Source organism: Dermochelys coriacea, chromosome 13, assembly GCF_009764565.3.
Source record: "Dermochelys coriacea isolate rDerCor1 chromosome 13, rDerCor1.pri.v4, whole genome shotgun sequence".
Lineage (NCBI taxonomy): Eukaryota > Metazoa > Chordata > Testudines > Dermochelyidae > Dermochelys > Dermochelys coriacea.
In genome coordinates this window covers 18,698,095-18,720,305 of record NC_050080.1, presented here as the reverse complement: position 1 = coordinate 18,720,305, position 22,211 = coordinate 18,698,095, and the positions used below count along the sequence as shown (strand labels likewise).

At 41.1% G+C, this 22,211-nt stretch overlaps 1 protein-coding gene across 11 annotated transcripts in view; it reads right to left on the bottom strand.

The window, feature by feature from the left end:
* Positions 1-523: 523 nt before the first annotated feature.
* Positions 524-22,211, bottom strand: part of SULF2 (sulfatase 2) — a 238,962-nt gene continuing 217,274 nt past the window's right edge. For all 11 annotated transcript variants that reach the window (XM_043495701.1, XM_043495703.1, XM_043495702.1 and 8 more), the window contains 10 exons: positions 17,789-18,032; positions 15,193-15,289; positions 13,677-13,771; positions 9,833-9,892; positions 9,076-9,245; positions 6,659-6,801; positions 5,606-5,729; positions 3,294-3,324; positions 2,960-3,013; positions 524-1,276 (listed from right to left, as the gene is read on the bottom strand). In XM_043495701.1, coding sequence (XP_043351636.1) covers positions 1,246-1,276; positions 2,960-3,013; positions 3,294-3,324; positions 5,606-5,729; positions 6,659-6,801; positions 9,076-9,245; positions 9,833-9,892; positions 13,677-13,771; positions 15,193-15,289; positions 17,789-18,032 — 1,049 coding nt within the window. In that variant the 3' untranslated portion in view covers positions 524-1,245. The remainder of the gene's footprint in view (positions 1,277-2,959; positions 3,014-3,293; positions 3,325-5,605; positions 5,730-6,658; positions 6,802-9,075; positions 9,246-9,832; positions 9,893-13,676; positions 13,772-15,192; positions 15,290-17,788; positions 18,033-22,211) is intronic.

Sequence of the window (22,211 nt, the reverse complement as noted above, 5' to 3'; positions counted from 1 at the left end):
AGATTTTTCCTTCTGTTGGTCTTCCACTTGATTTTATACTCAACACACGGCATCTATCATGGTGAGCCCCCTATTTCAAGTTTTGTATATGATTAATATGAAAACTAACATTTAGTGCATTTGCAGAGCCTGTTTGGAGTGTATTTAATAACCTCCTCTTTATGAAAATATTCACAGACACTTAAATTACTTAGGAAGGGAAATCCCCAATCATTTACTAATACTTACTGCAGATTAGACATTAAATCAAAAGTTCTAGTTTCCTGTACACTGAGCTATAACTTTTTTTTATTGGCCAAGATTGTTGCTTTTTACAAATGTAAAAGTTATACCATTAAGCAAACGTGCTTTCTCAAACAAATTGTTTTCATTTTGAACAAACAATTTTACCACATAAAAAGACTTCATACAGTCTGAGTTCATTAAAATTCAAGACATACATTAACTGAAATTTTGTAGTGCTTTTAGAAATGTATTATGTAATGATTAAGTAACAAGGTACCATTTTGAGAAATGATAGTTGGGCATTCCACAATTTTTATTAACAGAATTCTTCACAACTTGAAGGAATTTCTTTTGAACAAGACATTGAGTATTTACAGAACCACTCCAGTCTGCTTTTTTGTTAGCCATGCTATTGCCAGCTGTAAGAAAAATCTTAAATATGTAGACAGTGAATTACAATGATATCCTTAGAGGAAACGAAGTATTGTGCTGTTGAGATTTTCAGCTGCTGCTTCTTCAGTGCTGCTGGCTTGAATTCCTGAATCTCTAAATAATAATTTTCTACCACTGTCCTCATTTAATTTGCCCCAGTCAAAAGCAAAAATTTCCACCTCTAACGACATTTGATGGTGTAGCTAAGAGAGGTTTTTAATTTGTTCCCACTGAAATAATTTTGTGGCTGCTCTGTGCTTTGAGGTGTCAGTCAACTCATGGTGTTAGCCTCATTTTCTCTCCCATCAATCCCTTGAACAGTGTTAAGGGTGACTTCATGAAGTATAATCCAAAGGAAAAGCAGGTGGACTTCAAAAAGGGACCTATATTCCTGACAGTAGTTCCCCAAAATTCACTATCTATTTAATACACTCAACAGTGCAAACGTTCTATCTACTTCAACCTCAAAGTTCATCCAGTCCTCCAGGCTAACATTATAATTTTCTGAAATCATATACATTAAGTCTGTACAAGGATTCAAGTTCTGGACGGTTTGATTCCTCATTGAGGTCCAGCGGTTGCAGGAGGTTAGCCTTCCCATCCTTCCCACAGTTGTCCTCTTTAAATGAAATAAACATATTTTAGTGTACGTGTCTTCTCATATGCTGGGATGTAAGGTATTTGCAAATGTAAGTTTGCTTCTCAGTATTGCCATGCAGAAAAGATAGTGGAGCTACTTATCTGTGGACCACCTAAAATCTGTTTTGTGGAGAACATGGTATAGCTAAATAATAGCCTCTTAAACCGAGGCCCAAAAAATTGTTAGCTAAAATAAAGTGTCGTATTGATCATATACCCTTAAATTGAAGCTTAAGTTTGAAACATTCTTCAAAGCAGTACTCTTAGTTGGCCCTTATTTCAACACTTGTTACTCCTTGTAGTTCTAAAGCTGATTTCTGATGTAATTGTCACCATTTTTTTAATTGCAAAAGTATCACAAAACTAAGGGTAGAGTTAGGAATTAACTTGATCTATCGAACGTACTTATATGGCCTCCACTGCCATAGTATCTGAGTGCCTCACAGTTTTTAAGGGCTTTATCATCTTAACATCCCTGCAAGGTCGGGAAGTGCTATTATTGCTATTTCTTTTCCAGATGGGGAACAGAGTCAGAAAGGCGATGCGATTTGCCCAAGGTCATACAGAAACCTCACGCTATTTTAAATTTTCTTGCAGATTGGTCCCCACTTTCAGACTCTGAGATATGACAGTACTGCATTAATGGAGAAAGATGAACTCAACAAAAAGAAAACCCTGGATTCTAGCAGAATGTCTAAGTATATTTTACAGTAAAGTTATTTTTCCTGAATAGTATGGGTAATTCAGTCTTGTCCCCTCCTGCTCATAGTATGCATGAGGCCACTGGGGGAATAGTGAGATTGTACCAGCCCCTGAGACGTAGGGGTTGTTTGTTTATTTTTTTGCCCACTGCAGCCACTGCTTTGTCAGATCCAGTTCATGTAGTTGACAGGCTTGCCCAGGGCCAGTCTGAGTTTATAGCTTAGAGAGTGAGCGAGCTGCAGAGACTTAATTTAGACAAGACTGAGATTATGCTAGTACCAGGGGAAAAAAAATCTGATCCTTCAAGTGAGGGAATTAGCCTGCCTTCATTTGCTTATGTTTGCAATTCTGCTATCCTTGGCAGCTTCTGGATGCCCAGAAGGCAGCTGTGACTAAGGGATTTTAGGTATCTGTGTCACCTCCAGACTGAAAAACTGCATGTGGTTTATGGGACTGCAAGCTGAACCTATTCAGAAACATGCTGGTACAGAATAGGGCTGCCCTCTTGTTCAGTGGCATTTCTTATTGGGAGTGTGTTACATTTGTGCTCTGCAGTGGCTTCTAATTTCTTTCTAAATAATTTAAGGTGCTTGCTTTAACATATATACCTTTTAAATGGTTTGGGTGCTGGGTTAGCCATAAAGCACCTTTCTCTTAGTGCAAATATTGAGTCAGTTCCCTAGGTTAACTGAAAGGAGGCAGAAGGCTGAAGATTTTTGGTGAAAGTTGTGTACCTTCATTTCAAGGTACGCATAGTAGAAAAAGTTTAGCCTCCTTCACTGCAGCAATTTTAGAATAACCCTTAATTGAACACAATGCTGACTTAAACTAACAGAACTACACTACCATCTTTAAGTGAGGATCACCTATTTGAAAACAGTAACTGAGAATAGATGCTGCATGCAAAAAGAGAAAAATAAACGTTAAGCTAAAGCTTTTCATGAACTAACTCCCAACTCACAGCGACTTGGAAGATGGTCTCTTCATTTCTGGCCACCTTCGACGCTGAAACTGCCTAATTATCAAGCAGCAAAAGGAGAAAAAAAGTTAACCATCACCAAGAAAACCACCAGCACTATGGTCTGAAAGATGGGAAACTATTTTAGCTTGAATCTGAACAACAGGAAATAGAACATGCTCTGCCAGTGAATAAATAGGAATACTACAGAAATTCAAATTAACAGGGCTGGAGGGAGAGTTTGCATCAAAGGTATCCCTGACAGACAAGTGAGTCCCTCCTCTGCTTTCCCAGCCCCAGATTCCTCATTGCTTAGTGTGTCCTGATAAAAATGTACCTGAACTGCTCATAGCTTCCATCTTTAAGCCCTAAATAAGAAAAAAAAAAATAGTTAACTGATGCCTGCAAAAGAATAAGGTATTGGGTAAGGCACAATGCAAACAATTGTGATGTCTCAGAACCTTCTAACCTAGTGGTTCTCAAACTTTTATACTGGTGACCCTTTCACATAGAGAGCCTCTAAGTACAACCGCTGCCCCCCCTTATAAATTAAAACCACAATTTTTCATATTTAACACTATTATAAATACTGAAGGCAAAGCGGGATTTGGGAGTGGAGGTAGACAGCTTGTAAGCCCCAGTTTGAGAACCCCCTACTACCTCCAAAAATGGCTTGTGAATTAATGTAACAAAATTCAAATTAGGTAGTGTGTACTCTGATCTGTTATTATCCAGACAGGCAGGTTCATTTAAATAAATATAGTAGAAATATCTAAGTAAGTACACAGATACAATAAGTGTAGAAGCCCCTATACTATTTATTTTTAAATCCCCCACACCAAGACAGTGGGATGAAGTTTAGGATAAACACATTTTCAGTTATGGCACTGCTGGTAAATGGCAGAATTAAAGTGTCAATAGTAGGTTTCAAAATATATACCTCAGTGCAGTGACTGGGCAGTTGAAACTTTTCACAACTACTGCTGCAGCACACTCAGATAATGCTTTGGTTAACACTTGTTTAACACTCATGGGTGTAAAAGCCTACCAATAATGAAACAATTTTCATATTATATAATAAAGATAATATAATTAAATTTGTTTTCTCTAAGGTATAAAAACCCTTTCCTCTCAACTGCTCAGATTTCACTAGCTTATTCATAATAGTTTGTGTGTTCTAGAGGGAACAAGACCTGAATTTTTTATTGAAAAACACAAGCAGGAATTACACACACATACAATTTTTTGTTTTTACTTGAAATGCAGTTGTGGGGAATTCTGAATTTTCTCAGTAAATCAGACAATGTAAGCAATAGAAGGTGATGAAGATAATTGTCATCTAGAACAAGAAAAGTCATCTCAGTAGCAACAATACAAGATTTGCTAATCGAGGGAAGTGGGTGAATTGAAATGGATACAAAAGCTTTTGCTACCAGCACTATGGTGGGGATAAAACCATTAACAGATGGGTGCTTGTTGGTTTCCCATTCCTAATCAGTTTTGTACCTATCATTAACTGGCTCTCATGCTCATTGTAGCAAGAGTGGGGGCAAAGTCTGAATGATACACGAGACTGCACTTTCCTTTTCCTCTTTAACAGTGCACTCCTGGGGTGTACCTTTTCTTTTGATAACTAATAGACAAAAGTCTCCAGTACTATCAGTCTAGAACTCTTCACCACATTTTAAAAACTCCCACTAGGATAAATGGTTATCCACTCTATTGTGTCCTGTTATAATAGCTGGCTAGGAAACCAACTTCCAGTTCCTCTAAACTTTTGGAGTTTTTAGAAAGTTCTTCATACTGATTTAGGATGAATACTCAATTTCCCAATAAAATGAAATATTGCAGATTTCCAGTTGACATACTAGGAACATTTTCTAAACAAAATGTGCTCCCCAGGTTGCTTGGGAGCCCATGGTCCCTAAGATAGTGTCATCCCTACAAACAAGCTGCCAGGAAGTTTGGGAGCACATCCTAACTACAGCTCCCAAGCATCTGGCAATTCAGCAGCTTGGAAGTCTTGGCTCCATGGTAGCCCACCTGGCAGACTGCCACAGAGCCTGAAGATTTTAATTAATCAACATTTTCCAATGGAAAAATATTTTGTTGGAAAATTGCCAGCTAGTTTTATCTGTGGTACCACAGCATGTGCTGTGGGGGTTGGGAACAACTGTTTTGTTTATTCCCCTTTTACCTATACAATCTTTAATACAAGACTTACACTGAGGATCCTAAACACACATGGGATTTTATACATTTCTATAAGAGTTCAACTCGTGAGATCTTTAGCTTCTCTAAGTTTAGTATTGTACTCTTCTACTGTTTGCTCAGTTTTCCCCTCAAATATCTACTAAATATGTTAGGAAAGTAAACAAAACAGCTTTACATTTGCTTAATACACTAACTATGTCTATGTAATTCACAGAAATGGATAGTTCTTTAAATGCTGTAAGTACAGCAAATTGAGACACAATCCAATGCATGCAACTATGAACCTAAAGACAGTCCACAATTAACAGCATATTAACTTTTTGGGCAACTAGTCATAATATTAGAAATCCATTTGCAATTGTGCAAAATTAGCATTGGTATACTGAAAACCCTTTTCACTTGAGGATTTGGAGCATGTAAGTAAAAGACTCTTACCCAGATCCATGTTCCTAGTTCTTGGGTTGCACTGTTTATATCCTTTGCAGCTTCTTAATTCCATGAGTTGGATGTGCAGTTGATTGAGAATGTCTCTATCTAGTGTATTCACTGCATTAATCAACTAAAGATAAATAAAATGTTCTTATTAACAACGGAGGGGTTGTTAGTGTTCTTAAAAAAGTGCATCCAATGAAGTGAGGTATAGCTCTCGAAAGCTTATGCTCAAATAAATTTGTTAGTCTCTAAGGTGCCACAAGTACTCCTTTTCTTTTTGTAAAAAAGTTGAGAGCTTCACCCAAAGAACACACATGGTTTGTTTCCAAAAGTAAGTAAACCAAGGAAAAGCTGCTTAGGTCAAATGAAGTAGCTCTTGTTTTGCACCAGTATTGCTATAGCCATACAATCCTAGAATGTATAAGCAGTACTTTGCAACTACATGGCTCAACTTGGGCTTCCTGGCACCACACAATCAATTAAAGACATTCTCTCTATAAACAGATATTTAAATACAGAAGAGAGGTTTAAAACCAGGGTAAACTGTATGGGTGGAAGTCATAGCTTAAGGCAGTTCAGTGTATCTATGGTAGGGGTTGGCACTAGTGGCGCTTACACCAGGGTGAGTCAAAGGCCTCAGACATAAGACAAAAGCTTTTCATTCCTATTTTTGATCTGTGACCAGATGTGAGAGTGTATGGTCAGTGCAGAGCCAGCTCTAGTCCCAAGGCAGGAAGAAGGCACCCCCCCACACACACACTTTTACTTGCCCCAAAAAACAATTATCTGCTTCAATGCCACTTGCACTTTTAACCAGGAAAGTGCAATATTTTTCTTGAACAAAGACTGCCTTGCTATGATATGAATTAGCAGCTCCTAATCAAGTCACTGCCTTATATCACTGTTTTAGTGTATACTAGGAGATTTCTTTCAAATGTGCATTGTTTGATGAAAAGCTACTTATTTAGCAATTTAAAAAGTTATTTCATATTGAAAGGGGAAGAGAGTTTACTAGTCTGTTTTCAGTATTTCCATTTCTGCTCTCTGTTCAGGTACCTGATATGGGTCAGTGTTGAGATCAAAATACTCCAGGAAGCCAGTAGCAAATTCACAAAACAGGAAGTTGTGTGTCTCATTGATTGTCCTCATACACCAGTATGTGTTGTTGTTGGCACTGGTACAGGCACAAAAAGGACCCACTGCAAATGAAAGGTTGAGATACTTAAAACCATAAGACGCATTCAGCCAGTGTTAGGCATGCACTTCACTATTCTCATAGACTATAAGGTCAGAATGGACCATCATGATCATCTAGTCTGACCTCCTGCATATTGCAGGCCACAGACCCTCACCCACACACTCCTGTAATAGACCCCATAACCTTGTAGTTACTGAAATCCTCAAATCATGTTTTAAAGACTTCAAGTTACAGATAATCCATTATTTATTCTAGTTCAAACCAGCTGTGCCCCATGCTACAGAGGAAGGTGAAAAACCCCATGACCTCTGCCAATCTGACCCAGGGGATAATTCCATCGACCCCAAATATGGTGATCAGTTAGATCCTGAACATTTTGGTGAAATCCACCAGCCAGACACCTGGGAAAGAATTCATTGTGGTAACTCAGAGCCCTCCCCATCTAGTGTCCCATCTCCAGGTATTGGACGTATTTTCTATCAGTTATGGACAGGCCACATGGGATTGTAGGCAACCTCATCATACCATCCCTTCCATAAACGTATCAAGCTTAGTCTTGAAACCAGTTAGATTTTTTGCCCCCACTGCTCTCCTTGGGAGGCTGTTCCAGAACTTCAGTCCTCTGATGGGTAGAAACTTTTACCTGATTTCAAACCTAAAACTTGGTCAGTTTATATCTATTTGTTCTAGTGCCAACATTGGCCCTTACTGTAAATAACTCCTTTCCATCCCTGGTGTTTATCCCTTGGATGTATTTATAGAAAGCACCTATATCTCCCCTCAGCCTTCATTTGGTTAGGCTATGCAAGCCAAGCTCTCCTCTTGTAAAGTAGGTTCTCCATTCCTTTGATCATCCTAGTAGCCCTTCTATGTACTTGTTCCAGTTTGAATTCACCTTTCTTAACATGGGAGACAAGAACTGCACACAGTATTCCAGATTTAATCTCACCAGTGCCTTGTATAATGGTAATAACACTTCCCTATCCCTACTGAAAATACCTGATGCATCCTAGTATTGAATTAGGCTTTCCTCAAAACTGGATCATGTTGGTGGCTCATAGTCCTCAACCAGGTGTTTCTCCTTCTCTGTGCCCCAGCTTATAGCAAAATTCTATGGCAGCTTGGTGAGACACTATTCTAAAATGTGTATTCAGTTAGCATTCCTTCTGCCTCACTTTAGGAATATTGTTGCCCTATGCAAAAATTAGGTAGAGGGCGCAGCTAGCAATTGAAACTTGTGCACATGCTCTGTTCTATTCTGTCCTACCTTTTCCACCTGTAGAATGTGAAAGTTCCCAGACAGCTCCTCTCTGCCCTCTCCATGTTCCCTGCCATACTATAGTTCTTGAGAGGGGCCCTTCTGTTCTCCAAGAAGAGGATCTTCTTATAGAGGGCAGTGTCAATGAGAGCTGAATGAATAATTTTTTTTTTTAAATTCATTGACATCTGAAAAAAATCTGGAATTTTTTTTTCCTGAGTGAAATGAAAAACCAAAAATACCCCTCATTTTGGCTGAAATGGAAGGGGTTATTTTGGCTTTCAGTGGTTTTTATCCCCCCCACCTTTTTTTTTTTTACACTTTTGTTTTGAAGTTAAATCTAGCTAAATTTCAAAACTAAATGTCTCTTTGAAATGAAAAAGCATTGACTTTTTTGCAGCTGAAACTATTTCCTGAGTTCAGCTTGAATTTGCAGCTTCAGTCAATCAAACTGCATTTTTGGCAAATGTGTTATTTGCAATAAAAATAAAATAAAATAAATTGGCCCACCTATATTCTCAACCCAACAAATCCTCCCAGTGGCCATGGATCACCTCTTCCCCAACCCTGGAAATGAGCAAATCCCCATGTGCCAGACCACTACAAACTGGCATGTTTCCTAAGGATTAGTTATTTCATGTAAGGCAAATACTTAAAGAACACCAAATTCTGTAAGAGGCTCGTATGCAAAACTGGATCCCATTATCTGAAAACCTTGGTAAAAAACACCTATTTGATTTAAACAGATTATTTTTAGCCTCCACTTTTAACTCACTTTTCAGAAAAAGATGGCGTTTTTTCCCGATCCTGTTGGATTGGTAATACCAACCGTAAATGCATTGCTGTATATTATGAGGAAATTCCTGTGACTTTGGTCAATATACCATATACTATAAAGTGCTCTCTGTAGGACTGATACTAACAATGAGGGAGCAGGGCGCTGCCTGGTGGACAGAATCCTGTCCCAGGCAGTGACCTGCACCTTCCTGGTTATTGCTCAGTCACTGGGATCCTTACATGTCCACAAGGGGGCAGTCTGCCAATGCTGGTTGTCATGGGTGAAGCAGGTCAGGCCAGGCATGCTGCATGTATCATTGTTTTTTATTCTCTTCAGCAGTTTGCGCAGCTTCTTTTTTCGCCTCTGTTCTCTAAGCAGCCACAACTTGTCCTTTTCCTGCAGGGCTTTCCTACAGCCAAGAGACAAGGAAAGTTAGGACAATGCACCCAACTCTTAAAAAAAAAAAAAAAAGGGGGGGGTGGGGGCGGTGTGGACTTGAAAGTCGCTTACAAAATTGATGGGCTTTGCTTCATGAACTGGAAGGAAAATTAATCATTCACATTGTTAAAGAAACAGCCTTACTTCCAAAAGGCCCTGCTGAGAAAATACTTGGGAATTATAGCCCTGTTCTTGTTCAAAACAGTTGAGACATGATCTACTCAGTCCTTATCACAGCTCAGGAAGTAGGTGGGTTCTATTACCCCATTTTACTGAAGATGAAACAGCCAGTGAGGTTAATTGCCTAGCCTAAAGTCTCAGAGTCCTTTTCAGAGCAGGAATTAGATCTCAGAATTTGCTAGCTCCTAGTCTCATGCTTGAACCACTAGAACCCCACTCTCTTATTCACTGCCCTTTCTTTAGATGTAAAATGTCTTTTAAATAGAGGAGAGATGCAGTATTGTTGCATTTGACTACTTCTTGGGTAGTGTGTATTCATCAAAGTTTAACCTGTGAGCATCTTGCATTTTTCTTCCAGAGAAGGAGGCCTGCACTTACTTGAAAGGATGGAGACTAGATCCTTTGTGCCTCAGTTTGCCCTTATGTTTGGAATGGTAACTGCAAAAAAAACACTCACAATCAAGAACACCAAAAGACAATTGCTTCTGTTTATACAGAATTTGCACACTGCATTCAAACAGAAAATGTCACCTCTTCTACTGAGTTATTCACTAGCAATGTGCAACCTAGCTGCACTGGAATCTACCCTTCTAAGCATTTTTCTGCATTTTCTGCTGTCTCCACAAAATCATGGGAGGACAGGGACATCTTGTGGTGTGTTTCAACATGTATCTGCAAGTGATTTCAGATACTGCAGCTTCAACATTACCTGTCCTGTGCATATGAGCGCCAAAATTATACATCTGTCAGCTAAAACAATTAGATTTCCAGTTTTAGTACTTTCTTCATGTAAATTTTTATGAACTTATTTTGATAATAGGAGAGTTGCCAGATGTCTATAACCTTTCCTCTCTTGTAGTTAAAAAAAAAAAAATCAATATAAATTGACTTGTAGGTGCTTGCTGTATTGTTACGGGCTAGTAGTGCCTGGGAAATAGATACAAGATAGCGTTGCAACTAACATTCTGGCTTGTACCAGCGTCTAATTTATTCTGGAGATCTATGTACTCAACAGGATCCTGGCAAATGTGTGTTGGGTTTTAAACAAGTTAGTCTACCTGATTAGATCTCTTTTTGGAACTCCCTTTCCTGTGTTATAAAAAATTAGGGCTATTCAAGTTTTTGCAAGGTGGTCTTTGTGATTTTTGCATACACAAATTACAGAATAAAACAATTTTTTAAAATGAATAAAAGCTCAGTTAATTGTAACACTATTGGTGATTGTCATGCCCTCCATTAGAAGCCTTGCAAATTGGAAGCCAATTTAAAAAGTTTTGCAATTTAATCTAAATAGTGTAGCAGACTGAATTCTGTCAGACTTGTGCAGGTTCTAATAGACTCTTCAACAGACAAATAAAAAAAGTAATGTAATTCAAATAAAATGTCAGAATATATCTGAGTGCCACAGAGCTTTAAAAAGGCCAATTATCAACATAAGGTAACTATTACTATCAAATAACTAGTCTGATTCTGCAAGCTTACATTTCACACACAAAGTATATACCTAATTCTAAATCAATAAATGTTCTTATTGCAGAATTGTAGCTTTACATAATTGAAACTTTACTCATATGAGTAGTCCCATTGACTTCACTGGAATCACATATGCACTTGTGTAAATGCTTGCAGAGAAGAGGTGTGTAAACATTCTCCACATAAACAAGTTCATCCGTAAATATTAAAATAAAATCTGTCCTTGACAGTAGTTTTTAAAATGTTACTCTTTGAAACCAGTGATTTTATAGGGCTATGTAAGCTTTCATGGTCTCATACTGTGTTTTGGAAAATATTACACATGTAAAAGGGAGTGTTTGTACCACTTAGAATTACATCACTATATATCAGATTACACACAAATCTCATTCTTCATTCAACATTACATAGGTTCCTACTTTATGCCACACTTGTACGTACTATTTGGCGATACCAGAGAATATTAAAAAACGATGCTACATTTGTTGTATAGTTTCAGCTACAGGCCACTGCACTGCAGAGTCATCAGCTAACAAACACTATGCAGACTGTGCACTTCACAGTTGTTAGCTAGCATGTAATGTGAACCCAGGGAGCTGAAGGGTGTATTCTGAATAGCTCAGCCTGTAGAAGCAACTGCAAGAGGTGATGTGTCAAACCTGCCCATCTCTTCAGGCAGAGATGCCTGTTCATCATAATAGCAAAAAAATCCCCCCCCCCCCCCCCGAAGGCCTCTATAGGGCACATCTCACAGTATTTTTTCTTTTAATAACCTTTGAAAAACCTTTTTTGAGCTACTTTAATTAATGGGAGGTGGAATTGCTGTCTGGTTTCTCTAAATATACAGGCCTGCTCCATCTGCTCTGTAGAGCACACACAATGCCACCGCAGATCTATGGCCGATATTCCCATGGTGACACCTGGCTCATTGGCAAACTCAATAGTAGCCGTATTGTCAGCTGTTTCTGGCACTCTTAAGTTGCTTTGCTGAGCAGCTTTCTTGAAAGCAAATTTTATTCAAGTACTTTAACAATTGATTTTACAAGATTCTCTGCTATGCTTGTTTGCCTGAAGCCCTCAGGAAGCTCTTAAATGCTCTCCCTATGCAATGTGTGTGCTGCCTTACAATTCTTTTGGAAATTCTTGGGCACATTAAAAGCTAACTGTGCAGAGTCCCTGATGCACAATCACTGTTTTGACATTTAACTATTGCACTTAGAATTCAGTTAGTAAGAAAAGTGTGGGTACGTTTAAACCAGTGCTGGCTGTACAGCTACAGGTGCTCCCTACTAGCTGGAAAATGCCTGTTTCTTCCAGCTAGCAGTTGCTATACATTTTACTGCTGGTGTCTGAGGAAATGGATTACGATGCCAGTGATTAAACTGAAGGGGGAGCAATTTGTTCTCATCTGACCTTTGTATTACTCCATTTGTGCAGTATACTTATTGAAAGCAGAGAAAGTGACACTGCTCCCCTTTAGAAAAGCAAGTCTAAAGTCAGAACGTGCTTAATAAATCATCTCTGTTCTCATATAACCCCACCACCACCACTGCATCTGAGCAGAGCTATATTTGATCAGCTGGATTTGAACCCATGACTAAGGCTAAGATTTAATCATGGGTATTTTTAGTAAAAGTCATGGACAGATCACGGGCAAGAAAACAAAAAAATCACAGGCCCATGACCTGTCCATGACTTATACCCTGATTGAATTGGGGTGGGGGGCGCCTGGGGGGCCCACTGTGGCTCCCACCGCCACTGCTGGGCAGGGAGGCCAGCAGCTGCTCCAGCTGCCATGGGGTGCGGGCGGGGAGCCCGGGGCCAGGCGTTGCTCTAGCCACCCTGGATCACTGTTGGGAGCCGCTGAGCTGTGGCAGCTTCCACCACCCACAGGGCTGCTGCTCAAGCGGTCCCCGGGGCCAGCCACATCAGCCACTGCTCAGGCAGTCCCCGGGGCGGGCTGCCAGAGCTGTAGCTGATATGGTTGACTGCAGAGCTGCTCCGGCAGCAGCCAGTGTGGCCTTCCCCAGATCAGCTGCTTGCGCAGCTCTGGGGTCAGCCACACCCGTCGCTGCAGAAGTCACAGAGGTCACACAAAGTCACGGAATCTGTGACTTCTGCTACCTCCGTGACAAACACAGAGCCTTACCCATGATCTTAGGTCACCAACGCTAGACCACAGGGGCAGCTTAAAAGCTAGTTAGAAGCTTGACCTTGTCCATCATTTTAAATGGCATTGATTAGTCCTGAATTAATTCATGAGAAACAGAAATGCCTGAGTTCTGCTAGCTCTGCACTGTAAGAGAAGTGAGTAATTACGAGCAGGACATTCCCAGTCAAACACTACAACTGTTGGAGTAAAGGGACAGAAGGAGGCCAGAGAAAAGACCTATCACTTTGTAAAAAAGTCCCCATCTTTTGCTTTCGTGACCCAGCTTTAAAATGTGCTTCTCTGAGTGTCACTTTGATTATTTCAGATTCATAACCATTCCTGCGTAACAGAAAGGTGGGAGGGAAGCCTCAGCTAAACTGGGCACGGGATTAAGAGCTCCTCTGCTGCAACCCAGCTCTCACAGGACATTAGCAGGTGGAACATACTCATGGTACTGCTTTTCTGTTAAAGGGACATGGTCTGTTAGCATCATCAGCATTAACTCTGGTAAAACAGGCTCTTACCCTGCCTGCCAAGACTCATATCAGCCACCGTTGCATATTACAACTTGCTACTTTAATGTATGTGTGGAGATACCTTATCTTGTTACAGTCACACTCCTCTGGTCGCTTCTTCTTTAGATGATCTCTGACCTCCCTTAAGTTTTTTATTTTATTTTGCAGTGTTTCAATCTAACAACAAAAATCACAGAATGAATTGGTTGGGTTCCTATCTTCTCCTATCCATTCTAGTCCAATAAAAAAATTTCTTTCCCCACTCTTACCTTGCTCCTACCCCAAGTAGACTGCAGTGGCTCCTCTGATGGACCTGCACATACTTTCTAGGCTTCTGCCACAGGATCAAAATTACCAAAACTACTCCCCCTTAAAGCCCAGGAGCAAACCTTCCTCTGGCTGCCTAGGATGGAAACCCGAGCTTGGAGCTATAGGAAAGTCAGTCTTTCTATTCCCAAAATACCAACCATGACCTATTTAGGGCAGGTCTTAACCACCATACTGAGCTCTAGCAGGGGAAAGATATGGCTATGTTCTGATTTGTATACAACTTCCTCCCATCATTCAGATTTGAAAAAGGCTGGATGTTACCTAGCAAAAGGAACAAGTCCAACTGAAGCCTTTTGGAGAGGTGTGGCCCATCGTGAATTTGAAACAGGAACAGATTTCCCTCCTTTTAGGATTGCAAGAGGAAGTGACAGGTCTCCACCATTTTACATTACAATCATTTGAAACCTCTGGCTGCATGGAGCACAGGGCAGTGGTTAGTTTGATTGTGTTGGCATATGCATTTGTGGGAGAGGAGCGAAGTGCCAGACCATCATCTGCTCCTTCCCCTGTAATTGAAGGCAGTAATGTTGCTAGTGTGTTGGTATTCTTTACTCTAGCTCGCAGTGCACATACATGCTCAAGAGATGGGTCTAGGGCTCCCACCTTGTCTCTTTACATGGGGAGACAATGCAAACATATCATCCAGGATTGAGCAAAAGTTTACTACCCCACCACCACTAAATAGCAGTTGCAGCATGACAGGCTGGTGTACATGTGGTGGACCCAGAACTCAAGAGGAGTACACAAAGGATCCTGCCCTGTGACCCTATACAAGAAACAGAGGAGACAGGAGAGAGATGAGACGAGGCAATTTTCTTCTGCATTCCATACTGCACATGCTTGTTAAAAAACAGAGAGCTGGAACAAGAGGACGATACTGAAGAAGCTTGACTTAAGCTTGCCCCTTAGTATACTACCAAAACTAATATGGTCTTCAGTATCTCCCATAGCCTGTGCAAGATTTTCAGTGTAAAAGCATTCCCAGATATGATTTGCTGAGTGATTACAAGAGCTCCTTTCCCTGTACTCTGCAATGTTTTTGGGTTTCAGCTTTTTCTCCCCAACATCTCCCTGTGCCCCAATGACTGGCTAAATATTCACTGGCCTGAATGCATAGGTCTGCAGGGAGACCTCATATGACAACTTCTCTTCCAAATCCCTCATCTCCACAAACCAAGGAAAAAACTAACCCAATTCCCAAACGCAAAAGTTAAAAATAATAAAATAAAGCAGCATATTACATACATACAGCTGTTAAGATCACTAACCTCATGGTCAATATGAAGTTTATGGTCCTTCCAAGCCTGCAGTGACTTGTACAGATCTGTGTCACACTGAACAGTATCGTTCTCCAGGATATAGCATCTGTCCACAGGAGAATAAAAGTTTATTACAGAGGAGCCAACAATAGAAACATCTGCTTTTGATAACTCTGAGGCCATCTCTACACTTACCGGGTTTGATGCTGCTGCAATTGATTCAGTGGGAGTCGATTTAGCGGGTCTAATGAAGAGCGCTCTCCCATGGACTCCGGTACTCCATTGGAATGAGAGGCGTAAGGTAAGTCAATGGGAGACATCTCCCATCAACACAGCGCGGTGTAGACACTGCAGTAAGTCGACCTAAGCTACGTAGACTCCAGCTACATTATTCATGTAGCGGAAGTAGCGTAACTTAGGTCGACTTACCGCTGTAGTGTAGACAAGGCCTGAGTTCCAAAGCTCCAAAAAGCAAATGATACCAATTCAGCAATATTAAATAATCTAGTGGGGGGGGGGAGATTTGTTACAAATTTACCATGATAACACACAGCCAATGTGAAAACTAACTGGAGGGTAATAAACAATCAATCACTTTGAATATCTTTGTAAACAGGGCCGGCTCTACGTTTTTTGCCGCCCCACGCAGCAAAAAACACCTGCCTAATTGCCACTGAAGGCGAGATCCGAGTCAGAAGAGTCGCCGCCGAATTGCTGCCGCGGGAAACGATGGAGAGGAGCTGCCGCTGAATTGCTGCCGGGGCTGCTGCCAGAGTGCCACCCCTAGAACAGCCGGAGTGCTGCCCCAGGCACCAGTTTGCTTACTTGGTGCCTAGAGTTGGCCCTCCCCACATACTGGCTATTTCCTATTGCTGCTCAGACTGGGCTACACAGACTTCTAAGTTACTTATCAAACATGTAGCATGTCGTTACATTACTTATCAAGCATGTAATGAATTCTAAAAGCTTCTTGGAAGCAGTAATCTGTTAACACTTAACTGAATGATCTATGAAAGAGACACGAGAGATTCCCCAGAAAAAATGTCAGGCTTCAAAGAGAAGGAACTTTTACAGCTTTTACAACGGGATAAAATTCAAAAACATCTAAGTGACTTAGGCTTCTAAGTCCCATTGACTTTTAATGAGATTTAGAATCCCAAGTAACTGTTAAAAATGGGATTTAGGCATTTTTGAAAATTTTACACTAGGAGCTTAGTAAATACCACAGATGGGTATTTCTGAAGTGTCATTTGACCAAAGGCTGTGAACTCCCTGCCCCAGCTTTCACAAGAAAGTTTGTGGATAAGGAAGCGGTAGGACTCCTCAGGCAGGTACATGTTTGCAGCAGTGTTTGCACAACCAGCAATTTGTATGGACTTGGGAGCCACCTAATCAGGGAGCAGGATTAACATCGTTTGATTCAAGAGGCCACTCACACAGCACAAACAGCACATTCTGACTCATGACCACACAGGTAGGGATCCTCAACTGCACTACCTTCAATGGAGCCATGCCACCTTACACCAGCAGAGGAGCTAGCCCTAGAAGCAGGAACTGAAGCGTGTTTACATGAGCTAATCAGTGAACAATTCAAAATAACAAACACATTGATAACAGATGTCTGTCTGCGGAAAATTCATAAGAAGACCGTAACTAAGCTAATCAAACACAAATTTAACTGCAAACAGCTCTAGAGTTTACACACACAGGAGTAGATTTCTTTCTTCCCAGTGGTGTTACGGTGTCTTCACAGCCCAGGTAATTCCCTCTCCCCCCCCTCCAAGGCTCCACCTCACAATGCTTCTCTTTCCTCAGTCCAGCATTCACGTTCACAAAATTGGCAAGAGGGAGGTGCGAAAGGCAGCTGCTTCCCCTAGAACTCCAATTGCGTTCTTGGAATAAGCAGTTACACTCAACTAAGGCCTTGCCCCAGTTACAGCCAACCCCTTGCACAGACCAGGTGAATCACTATGAGTTCCACTGTACAGCTTATCCTGGTCTCAAATAAGGATGAGCATTCCTGGTGCAAACAGTAGTTGTGCTTGTTTACACTAGGGGTCTGAATTGGCTAATCACTGATGGGTGAAATGGCAGCAAGTCTCCAGTGGAGACAAAGCTTAGAGCATGGGGCAGCCCTCTGCAGCCACACACCATTCCCTGTGTGATGGGAAATCATCCACTGTGAAAAGCTAATGCTACTGAGGATAAGGATGGGGATTTCAGAGAAAGGAGAAAGAGGGACTTAAATGTACAGTCAGAATGGGATTTTCAAAAGGTGTAACTCAGTGCCCATTGAAATCAATGTGAGTTATACCACTGACTTCAATGGGAGCAGAGCTAGGCCAATGTTGAGAGTTTTGGAAAATTTCCACCTCCGAACCCTTACTCTGCAGGGACACTGGCTGAACCTAGGCAGATTTCCTCTCCTGCTCTTTCCCTCCTCCCCAAATAAACGATTTCTGCAGCACTTTCACTCTGCCAAGCTGGAAAGTCAGAGGCCAGGTGTCAGCATCCAAATTACTAGTTCACCAAAAGAAATGTACCTATTCTTTCCCAACCTGCCGATGGGTGACAAGGGCAAATGTCACACACTGTACACACTCACCTGTGAGTCACTTTGATTAAATTAGGGGCCATATACTCTGCGATGCTGCCCGTGCCACTGTATTCTCCGATGTCCTTATCCTCCTCTGCTCCTGCAGCCTCCCCCTCTGTCTTGTGTCTTTTGGTGATATTCCTTGGTAAGACAGGATGGTAGCCATCTTCTAAGCCCAAATTATAAACCTCTCCATCCAGCTCAATGGACACAGAGCGAATAGAGCGATTCCGGACATAGCTTGGCTTGTATTCTGGAAGACAGGGAGAGAGAATGTGTGCTATAATTTGATTTTGCTTAAGCCAGGGTCCTTCCTCAGACACCAGCCAAACTGTGACATTTGGAATTAACTGGCCCATCTTCCAGGTTTGGTGTTTGCTGCAGCTGTCCTCAGAGCTGTTGTCTCACTAGCACTTTCACGGGCAGATGGGTAACTGGGAGCAGGAGAGAGTGAGGGCAGATGGGCACAGAGAAGGCGGGGGGGAGGAAGAGATGCAATATGGTTTAGAGAGAACATAGTTCATTTTTAAAAATTGTTTTTACTGGGAGAGTCACCAGGTGGCAGCAAAAGCTCAAAAAATAACCCGGATCAGTAGAAATAGAAGAGTTGCACTGTACTAGGTCATTCCCGCGCAGACCACTACAGCTTTTTCCATTCAGCATGTGCTCCTGGGCTTTGTCCAGTCTATGTTAAAGTTCCCAGGCAATCAAACTCCCATTACATCCCACAGAGACTGTTTTGACAGAGCTCAGAAAGTTTTCCCAGCATTCAGACTGACCCTTTTTCTCAATTTCACCTTTTTCCTCCCAGACAAGCTATTTTAGTTTTTAACCTCTCCCCACAAATCAATCCCGCCTGGCCCTTCCTCATTTCTATTTCTTGTCCCTAAATTCCCTTGTTTGCCAATATCTTTCTGATGCTGAGGTGCCCAGAGCTGACTGCCTCTTCTACAGTCTCTCCAGTGCCACATAGTCCCTTATAACACACTGCCTTTCCGTACGCAGCCCAAACTCACACTGTTACCATTCCGCACTATGAACTGCCCACAATCACTCATCAATCTGTTTGGTACTGCTGCTTTCCAAGATTCTTCTTCCCTGCTCAAAACCCAAGGGATTCTAGAGCTGGATCCAAGTTTACATCCAGATCCTGCCCTTGCAGAAAAAGGGATGACAGCAGCACAACCTGACTGGAAGCCACCACGGAAAGGCCCCTCTCCTTGCTGGTGCCTGATCCTTTCCTGAGCATCAAGGGACTCGTGGTTGTCTCAGGACTCACCGGAATCAAGTCTCTTCCAGATTCCTTCTCTGTGTCCAAAGCTGAAGGCTAGCAGAGTGCGCCCCCACAAGAATGAGACTTTTGTTTTGCAGTCTGATGAAGAGAGATCTGCTGCTGTGGCATGAAAAAAAACTAGCCCCACATGCTCAAAACAGATCTTTCAACAGGGGAAACCCCCATACAGAAGAGGAGAAAAAAATGGGAAACATTAACCAGTGTGTTGTCTCACCAAAAAGGTGGACTGTTCAAATGAGTTATGTCCTATAATTGACACAGGACCTGTTTTGGGGGCCCATCTCGGATTTCCTGGTGAATTTAGTCAGGAGGCTCAGGACCCATTCATGAATCTTGGTGGGCATTCAACAGCAAGAGAAACATCTCTCTCCTCCCAGCACTAAGCTTTTGTTTCTGGCACTTAATTCCAGTTGATGTGCTACAGAAAGCAGAATACCAGCTGGATGATCTAGCTCTGCACTTTTTTCCACCTGGGGCTCAAAATGTATTGCTGATATTGAGCCAGGTGAATCATAGCAGAAGAAAAAAAACATTTTAGGCTCCAATTCAGGAAATGTTTGAATAAGAGGAGGAAACTCCCATCTTTTCAATACCAGAAGGATGTTCCAAAAAGCTACACCCTAATGATTAAACTCAAAATGCAAACTCTTCTTTTTTTTAGTTGCTCTCTTATTTCATCTTGTTATTCTCTGCCAGTCAAGAATTTCTAGTCCCTGTGAACTTCACGTACCCAACCAGGCCTTTAGCATGCAGCTGCAGGGAACCACAGCCTACAAGTGTCCCTGAAGAATCCTCTTACACTCAGAATGCAGGAGAGAACTTCTCCATTGCAGCCATTCCCAGTCTCACCTGATGAAGAATGACTCAATCTGGTATAAGAGAGCTCACAAATCAAGTCATGTTTTTGTCATTCACTATCCACAGTGCTGGACCAGAGCATTTAGTACTGTGATTTGTCCCAAATGCCATCTATTCCAAGAGGAATGGTTAAAATATTTTAAGTGATGAATTTTCAGCTGGGTCTCCATGTTTGCAAAGCAAATTGTGGGCACAAATTCTGATAGTTACATGTCTAACCACCTGATTTGCTCCCACAACTTCCAAGTTTTGCTCTCCAATTCATTTGCCTGTATACACACACACACACACACACACACACACTCGTGAGTGCAGGGCTCTGAATATTAGTCCTTAAATGCCTACAATCCCTTGTCATCATAATTTTCTTACCAGGTTTCGCAGCCTCTGCTCCAGAAAGGCCCAGGAATCTCACACCTTTCTCCGTCTCTGTTCCTCAGAAGCTGGCTGATATCTTTCTTGCCTGTATTATTATATGGTTACATCCTCAAAGCTGAATCTAGAAACTGAGTTTGGAGAAATCGATCTATGCTAAAGGAAGCTAATCACTCATCATTGCACATCTCTCCACAACTGCTATCCTTCTCTTCTTGTGTCCCTCAGCATGGGTCTGTCTCTCTCTCTCTCTCTCGGGGGCAGGTACAAAGCTCCAGCTAGGTCTGCCTCAGCCAGACTGAAGACTAAACCAGTCCATTCTTTCATGAGTTATTTTTTGGTAGCAAAAAGTAGCAGCATCTGAGGTTTCAGCAATGGGTGGTGAAGATGCACTGCAGCACCTGAAATAATTATTCAATTACATAAAGAAACGAGGTAATGTTTTATTATAAAACCATAAACTTCATATCTGGCATAAAGCACGCACAGCCTTCAGCTTAATATTATCTTCCCTCAAGCCATCATTCAAGCCTTATTACTAGTTTCCACCTGCCAAAGTCATGATTTAGCACTGAGATCACTTAGGAATGATAGTTCTCTCAAGGATAAATGCGTACTGTATCTGCTGTATGTGGCAACTTCTCCAAAGCAGAAGCCTGGCTACATAGCAGAGGCATTAGTGAAAGGGCGAAAGCACTTGCACTTCCCTGATGCTACCTGTTCTGCATAGGTATGTTCTGCATGGATCTGATGCATTTTCCATTTCCTAAATGACCATGGAAAAAGTCTTTTACATTATTACGATGAGCAAGTATTCTGCTAATGGATTCTAACCATGGGGAATTTATTTTATTTGAATGGGCCATAAGGAAAAAAAAATCTGATACCAGCCAAATGTTTCCTATTATTATCATCAATATATTTTAACAGAGTTTTGGAGAAAGGTAATATTTTCAGAAGTACCAGGGTGCCTTAAAAGAGTACTTGTGGTACCTTAGAGACTAACAAAGTTATTTGAGCATAAGCTTTCGTGAGCTACAGCTCACTTCATCGGATCCACTACATGCATCCGATGAAGTGAGCTGTAGCTCACGAAAGCTTATGCTCAAATAACTTTGTTAGTCTCCAAGGTGCCACAAGTACTCCTTTTCTTTTTGCAGATACAGACTAACACGGCTGCTACTCTGAAACCTGTCAAAGTGCCTTAGACTCCTAGAGCCAGATTTTTAAAACTATTTAGGTATCTAAAGTTGCAGTTAGATGCCTACTGAGATTTTCCATGGGAATTAAGCACTTAGGGGCTTAGTAGAATTTTCAAAAGCATCTATTTGCATCTTTAAGGGCCAAAATATCTTAAAATCTGGCCCCTAGTGACTTTGATGCTTTTGAAAATTTTACCCCAAATCTTTTGTCTTTAAGCAATTGATGTTCAGGTGGGTTTTTTTTCTTCCTAATAATATCAGACTGTCTTAAAACACTGGGATTTTGCCACAGCAGTGGAATCTGACCTTCAAGCAAAACAAATCTCATGGACATTACAATGAAAATACACTAACGTTTTGTACAACACTCTTTCCTTCCAGTTTAGTAAGTTATAGGCAGAAAAGTGGAATTAGACCATGCATATTTATAACTGAATTATTCATATGCACTTCAACATCACAATAGGGTCAGATCTATACCACATTTGTTATACATAGTAACATTATACATCATAAGACAGTTGTGTAATATTGCTTATTATAGTCTCACTAATGTTTAAAAGTTCTTACTTCCAGAAAGCTTTGTTTCATATTTCTTAATACAAAATCACAAGCTATCTAAAACCCAAAGGAAATTAAGAGGACAGAGAAATACAAATTATTCAAAGAACATCCCCTGACTCACACTAAAAAGCAGGTACAC